Here is a 7,999-nt window from a genome sequence, read left to right on the forward strand (position 1 = left end):
TCTGTAATTCTTGCTAAGCAATTTCAACCTCATATACCGTGTGTTGAACCAAATCCAGAAATCCAAAATGATTTTGGAGGACCAGTTTTTGATGAAAAGGGTAACGAAGTCGATTTCTTAGCTGCTATTGATCGTTTTTCTAAATACCTTACTGCATGTATTTATGACAAACCTAATAGATCCAATATTCTAAAATTTTTGGACATGTATATTGAAAATCACGGAATTCCTCGATCTATTCGATTGGATCAAGCGAAATATTTAGTTTGTCATCAAGAAAAGAACTTCTGTAATAAAAATTATTTTGAAATTATTGTAGCTCCAATCATCGTGCTATTGGTTTGGTAGAAAGACTCATTCAGACGATTAAAAATAGACTTGCATGCATCAAAGAAGATAAATCGACTAATAACGCATTTCATGTAAAGTATGCATTAGAAATAATTATTCACCAATTGCAAATATGTGAGCAGAAAACAACAAAGATCTCGCCTTTCGAAGCAAACTGTTGAGGAAAACCTAATACCCCGCTGAGCGTGATATCGGCTAAGCCTAAATTGTCTAATCTCACATATGAAAAATTGAAAACTACTAATTAGATGAAGACACAATTATGCCAGAGGAAATTCTACCTGACGAGAAGTGGATTAATGGCCATCGGAGCAAAATAGAGGAAGAAGCTGGAATGACTCGCGCTTCACAGGAAGCTTACATTAGAGAACGAGGGAGCACAGACGGCGATTCTCGCTTACTACGGATAAAAGCTTGCCGACCCCTCCCTCTGAGAGAACGGGCTGTAGAACTGAAACTGGCAAGGAAGATACACGGCAGGCGGCGTTCCACGAAAAGTTTAGAAGGCCTATGCGAGGTGCTTGCTTCTGGCTCAAATATCCTCAATGTGAGCCCCACTACATCCACTATTAAAGAACCTGGTAAACCCATTGTAACAGTGCGATACAGCGATGTAGCAAATTTCGGAACTTTGCAGGAGAGAAAAACTCCATTAAAAATGTATGCAGACCGTATAGGACAACGAACAGGATAGAAATTGGTGGAGAAACACATCCAAAGCCACAATAAACAGTTTACAGGAAAAATTAAAGGGTCAAGAAGATGAAAGATCGCAAAAGAGATCCGGGAAGCGTGGTATCATCTTCGAAATCCAACATTTCACGCGCGTTGCGAGGGCGCATCCCAAAAAATCCCAATTTTCTCGCCCTTCGCAACCAACAGCAAGAAAAAATTACTATTCCTCATAGCGAACAGTCAACTTTTTCTCAACCTACAACATCGGCTGCACCAGCAGTTACAACTACACAGGCTAAAAGATCTTCGGACAGAAATTTTCGTAGCCTATCGTACTATGGCTTCGATAACTCATCATCAGATTCGACAACTGCAGCTCCAAACGTCCGCGTAGAAAGTTATCAGCCTCCACCTGCATCGATTGTCGAAACTGTCCAACACATTGCGGAACAACAACCGGGCGAAACTAACATCTCCCCGATAATAGGAGAAGTCTCGTCAACCGCTCCGCAAGCTCCATCAATTCTAGATCAAGACACCCCAACTTTGGTACGATCAATGACGGTTTTTGCAGCCGAAAATCAAGATACAATGGATGAGCGAATCTCGAATTAAAATTGAATCACAAATTAAACTGAATCAAAAATGAACTTTTAAATTAGTATTATTTATTTCTTAGCTATGATAACCAGTACATATATCGTTATTATATATTTAACCGGGGACCAGGTATTAATTTGTAAATATTGTTATTATTTAAAACATTCGAAAAATTGCTAATGTCACAACAAGGCGTATGTGAAGCCCAAGGATATCATACTTCGTTTATCATTTGATGTAATAAAATTTCATACGATGCTCCTAATTTAGTTCAATTTCATTTGCCCTTGATTATCATATCATGTTCATTTAATTCTTGACTTTAAGTTGTCAGTTTAAATCCTTTCTTTATTTCCCGCTTCGTGATCAGACATGTCTGATCACACCATGTTTAGTTGCTTACAAGCACTTGAGCTTCATAACTTCAGTTTCTTAAGTCAAATTCAATTGCAAATCTCTCTTTGTATCTCGCGCCGCAAGGAAGCGAAAGTAGTCCAACTTTGGATCTCACTCCGCGAATCTCACTCCTGAAAGAAATAAGCTAACGCGCTCTGCAAGTGAACGCCGAATTTAAGTAGAGTACGATAGCGTCATTTGCAAGAATCTTGCAAGATAAGCGTCATTTGCAAGAATTTTACAAGATAAGCGTCATCTGCAGGAGTCTTACAAGATAAGCGCCATTTGCAAGAATCTTACAAGATACGCGTCATTTACAAGAATCTTACAAGATGAGCGTCATTTGCAAGAATCTTACAAGATAAGCGTCATTTGCAAGAACCTTGCATGATCTTGCACGATAAGCGTCATTTGCAAGTATCTTGGAAGATCTTGCAAGAAATGCGTCAGAAGTCGTCCCCGGGTCGGGGTGCCACCGCCATTCAACGCAAAATTATGTAAGATAAGCGGTTAATGCGGAAATTTTCATTTAAATGACATAAATTCACCGCTTCGAAAAAAGTGTCCAAATTATGTAAGATGAGCGGTGAATGCGGTGAAATTAAATAAATTCACCGCTCAACTTAGTGGTGAACTTACATAAATTCACCGATTAGAAAAAATTGTTAAAGATGTTTGAGATCAGCAAAGAGTGCGGTGAAATTAATGGTGAGTGTGGGAGGAATTGTTAGATTTGCCTTCCCACTAAAACTACCCCTTAATCTTACATCTTTTTGACACTTTTTTCTAAGCGGTGAACTTATGTAATTTCACCACTAGAGTAAGCAGTGAACTTACAAAAATTCACCAAATTTCACCGCTAAAATATGTAATTTCACCGCTAAAAATTGCAAATCTTACAAAAATTCACCACGCATGTTTTGCAGAAAGTAGAGTGAATTCGATTTACATTCAAACCAAAAAATAATAGAATTTAGTGAGAGATGGCGCAGTGGAAGAAGAAGTTGATGACATGCAGGAGGTGAGAGATTCGGACCCTTGTATGGGCGATGAAATTACATAATTTAGCGGTGAATTGTGGCGAATTTTTGTAAGATCATCGCTTAGTCTAGCGTGAACTTACATAATTTCACCGCATTCACCGCATTTCACCGCAAAATTATGTAAGAAATTTGCGGTGAAAAAACCAACTTTTCAAAGCTTATCTTACATATTTTTGCATTTTTTTCTCGACCCGGGTCTAGGGAAGTAGCTACCAAAGCCACCATAAACAGTTGTCATTGTTTGCAATAATCGGGATTTACTTGTTCACCGTCATACTAAAAATGTGGTATTTATATACTCTAGCCAAAAACTTTTGCAGCCGTATTAAACCTCTAGAAAAGATCTGAGTAGGAAGAGTAACGCCCGGAGAAACCACCAGCTGCAGTAGAGTAGTGATCGGTTCACTTGTTACGCTTGACATAGTAGCTCCAAAGCAGAACAGCGAAGCTTCCAGAGCAGCCATGCTTTGAGTCTAAACCTGATAGAGTTGACCCAGAGCACCTTTATTCCCATACTGAAAGAGTTGCCCACTAAAATATAAGCAGTTCAGAGGACAAACTGACAGTATTTTTCATTCAAATTTTTAAGGCAATTTGATTGTTTTGTCGGTAGTTTCATGAGACGCTCTGCAGGGGTTAACGTTAATTATATTGATGACGATGCAAAATTTTATGACAATGCATCTTTTGTCGATAAGGTTGAGCCATGAAAAAAATGAATTTTATCAAAATCATCAAAATTGTCTTTGAAAATACCAATTTCAGGGAGTCTAAATTTTGAGAAATGTTGTGAGGTTGAGGTTCTCCGAAATATCTTCACGAGTACCAAAATATTCGACAGAAAAAAATAATTTGTGTTTTAGGAGTTGTGACGACGGATATTGAAGATGCGGAATCAATGGCAGTAATAAAGTGGAATCATGAAAGAAACGGACTCTTCAACTGTCATATTCCCTTCAATTGGGGTCAAAAATTCCCCAATCAGGAACTGCTTGGGAGTTGGAACCGACTGATTGGGACAAAAAAGGCGAACCCGAAAGATTATCCCCCCTTCATTGAAATGCTTTCCGATGTTTGTCTCATTCTTGGTGAGTTTTGCAGAATTTTCTTAACATTTATTCTGAAAATTCAGATGCCCTTAGAAATAGTAAAACTAAACATAGCCAAAATTGATAAATTATTATTCAATGGTAAAAATAATATATACAATCACAGATTGACTTTCGAGTTAGATCAAACATTTCTCCCGCACTTTTCAGAGGTCAGCTGAAACACAAACATTCTGATCTAATCTTTTTCTCGAGCATGCTTGAACTTGGTGCACATCTACAAATATTTATCTGAAAGCATTTTTAAACCTGGCAGGAGCTATATTACAGACGTAGTCACAGGTTTTCACAAAAGGCATATTCAATTTTTTGGTGTACGTTTTTAAGGTTTCAAAATCAACACCTTATCTTTCGATATGAAAATCAACACCTTATCTTTCCGATGTTTGTCTCATTCTTGGTGAGTTTTGCAGAATTTTCTTAACATTTATTCTGAAAATTCAGATGCCCTTAGAAATAGTAAAACTAAACATAGCCAAAATTGATAAATTATTATTCAATGGTAAAAATAATATATACAATCACAGATTGACTTTCGAGTTAGATCAAACATTTCTCCCGCACTTTTCAGAGGTCAGCTGAAACACAAACATTCTGATCTAATCTTTTTCTCGAGCATGCTTGAACTTGGTGCACATCTACAAATATTTATCTGAAAGCATTTTTAAACCTGGCAGGAGCTATATCACAGACGTAGTCACAGGTGTTCGTTCACAAAAGGCATATTCAATTTTTTGGTGTACGTTTTTAAGGTTTCAAAATCAACACCTTATCTTTCGATATGAAAAACAGAATTTGAACATAGATTTGAAGATAACCAAAAGCACAAAAACGAAAAAAAACATCATATTCTCAGCGTTAGAGAAATTTGTAATCCTCCTCAGGCTTGCTAGGTCCCAGATTAATAGTCTTTACGCACAGACCAAAAAGAATGCACCAGGTATTGGTGTGCAGAAAAAATCACGGCGTGGAAATATAGATGAAAATTCAAATGTCTGTATGGGGGCAAATTTGAACGCATGAAAATCTACAGATCTGCAATTCTTGTGTCAGATGGTCTGAACAAGGACAAACACCCACACATACACACACACAAACAAACACGCACGCACACACACAAACACGCACGCACGCATGCACACACACAAACGCACACCAACACACACACGTACATACACAAACAGACACACATACAAACAGACACACACACACACACACACACACGCAAGCACACACACACACGCAAGCACACACACACACAAACAGACACACACACACACGCGCACGCACTCATGCATACAAACACACATTCAAACACACACACGCACGCACGCACGCACGCACACACTCTCAAACAGACACACATACACACGCACAAACAAAAACACCTACTACACACAGACACACACACACTCAGACCCACACACACGCACGCACGCATATACACACCCAAAGACACACGCACGCACGCATTCAGGTAAACGCTCATACACACACACACAAACTCAGCCACACACACACGCACACACACCCACACACACTCACGCATGCACGAACACACACATACACAAACACACAAATACACACACACACAAAAACACTCTCATACATGCACATACACACAAGCACACACACAACCACACACACACACATTCACTCACATACACATGCACACACGCACGCATGGACGCACGCACCCACACACACAAACACACCAACACTTTCCAAACAAAATGATAATTTTTATATGCTTTTATTCATCCATTCAGATCCTTGCAAGCAAGCGCTTATTATCTTGCAAGATAATGCAAAAACCCTGCAAAGGTAGGCCATTTCGCAATACTCTAGCATATTCGACGGCTATCCTGAAAGACAATTCAAGATTCTTTCAAGATCTTGCAAGTTGGCGCATAAACTTGCAAGTGTCAAGCAAGACTCTTGTTAAATCTTGCATGATAGCCGTCGGTATTAGACGAGTGCCATTCGTTTCACATGATCTGTCGACTTAGTGTTATTCTGGCATCATTGAAGCTAGATATTTTAAGCTGCTGATAACTAGTCGAAAATTTCTGCATTAATAAACTACTATCGTACTATGTCAATTTTCCAGATCATTTCAATCTTCTACGCATGAGCCATAATAAAATCCAAAAATTTGATTTAAAACTAAAGTTGGTCAAAATTGGAAACTGAAATTTTCGGCCTCATAAATTGATGGAAAGGATAACTGCTGACTAAAAATTATTTTCTTTGCAAGAACTCACAGCACACACTAAATAAAGTTAGGGTAATTTTGCCTCAAAAAATCCTAACTAACCTTAACTGCTAAGGTAGATTTGCCTTTCCTTAACTCATCTTAACTAACCCTAACTTTACCTGAATTTAACCAGAAAAGTTAAGGCCTCACTACCTTAAAAAACCTTACATTTTACTCTAACTTGCCTTAAAATTACCTTAGTTAATTACCTGATCTTTACCTTAAAAATTCCCTTAACTTTGCCTTAATAAAGCCAGAAATTTACCTTAATATTAGGGTAAATTAGGGTAAACAATAAGGGTAAGTTAGGGTAAAGTTAAGGAAAATTCTCACGACCTGATCGAAAACAGCAATAGTTGAGATTTTTTACGAAACATTGATCAAGAACGAGCAAACACGGAGCTTCGTCCTCAGATCCTTTTGCGTTTGCGCCACAGCAGATTAGTACGTGCATATTATTTGCACTCCCAAACGCACGATCTATGTTTACAAAATGGTTTACTATGTAATTACACGTGCTGGGTAACTAGGTGTGCATAATGTACACGTGGGGCACACACGGAAAAGATCCCCAAGTCCTAGGCAGCAGGAAAGCAGAATCTGTACTGAAACGATCAATCTACAGTCAACAGGACCAAACAAAGGAAAAGATACTGAAGCAGCTGTGACCATTGTTGCTATATAACCTACTTTTACAGATAAGCGTATTTTATAATGATAAAACAGTCGAAACATGTCATGTTTTTTTTTCCCAGAAAAGGTGAATAAAATTTCTTCCCAATAGGCTTCATCAGTAGAAAGAGAACCGCAGGAAGGGTGCTATGAAACTGGTTAAGATATAAATTGGCTAATTGTTTTTTTATATCTAAGACAAAATTTCTATAGACCTTAACTTTACCTTAACTTTACCTTATCAACGGTTTACCTTAACTCCGGTAAGGTAAAAACACCTTAACTTTATTTAGTGTGAACCATCGTTAACAACTGCGATTAGCATTTTCTGAACGCCCTGCAAGTTTATGACCGTATTCTGATCTTCAGGAAGGGTACAGAGTTATATGAATGAATTTATACTATCATTTGTTTCAGCAAATGACGTGTTGACAGATTCACAATATTTTCACGTCTTTCAAGACACAGTTGACCAACTGTTCGCATATATTGAGAACGACCTGAAGAGAATTCCTCTGTTACTTTTGGGAATTGGGACTGAAGAGATCAGCGAAGAGCAGCAAAAGTTTTTCACTGATTTGGAGAAACGTAAACAGTTCAGCGTCGACCCTTTGGGAAAAGGGCACAATTTGTTTTTAATCAGTTTGAAAAACAAGAAGCCCCAATTGCTGATATAATATAATGCCTTGATAAATAATTATCTGTAGTTTAATTAATAACATCGATATTTTACGATCTCTCAACCTGGCGTTTAAAAGATAAAAGTAATATTATATTTATTAGGAGTTTAATGCAAAATTATCTTAGGTGGTCAGTGCAGACCCGAACGGAATTCAAGTTTCTTAATAGTGAAATAGAATGCTTTCTCAGAACGCGATCATAGGAGTGGTGATTAT

The 7,999-nt window shown here is 37.9% G+C and overlaps 1 protein-coding gene across 1 annotated transcript; it reads left to right on the top strand.

Annotated features, from left to right (window-relative positions):
- Positions 1-1,113: 1,113 nt before the first annotated feature.
- LOC142340339 (uncharacterized) lies at positions 1,114-7,962 on the top strand. Its single transcript, XM_075390913.1, has 3 exons — positions 1,114-1,575; positions 3,889-4,153; positions 7,521-7,962. The coding sequence occupies exons 1-3, from the start codon at positions 1,114-1,116 to the stop codon at positions 7,778-7,780; spliced, it is 987 nt and encodes a 328-aa protein (XP_075247028.1). The 3' UTR covers positions 7,781-7,962.
- Positions 7,963-7,999: the final 37 nt, after the last annotated feature.

This window comes from Convolutriloba macropyga, chromosome 5, assembly GCF_964194025.1.
Source record: "Convolutriloba macropyga chromosome 5, txConMacr16.3, whole genome shotgun sequence".
In the NCBI taxonomy this organism is placed as follows: domain Eukaryota; kingdom Metazoa; phylum Xenacoelomorpha; order Acoela; family Convolutidae; genus Convolutriloba; species Convolutriloba macropyga.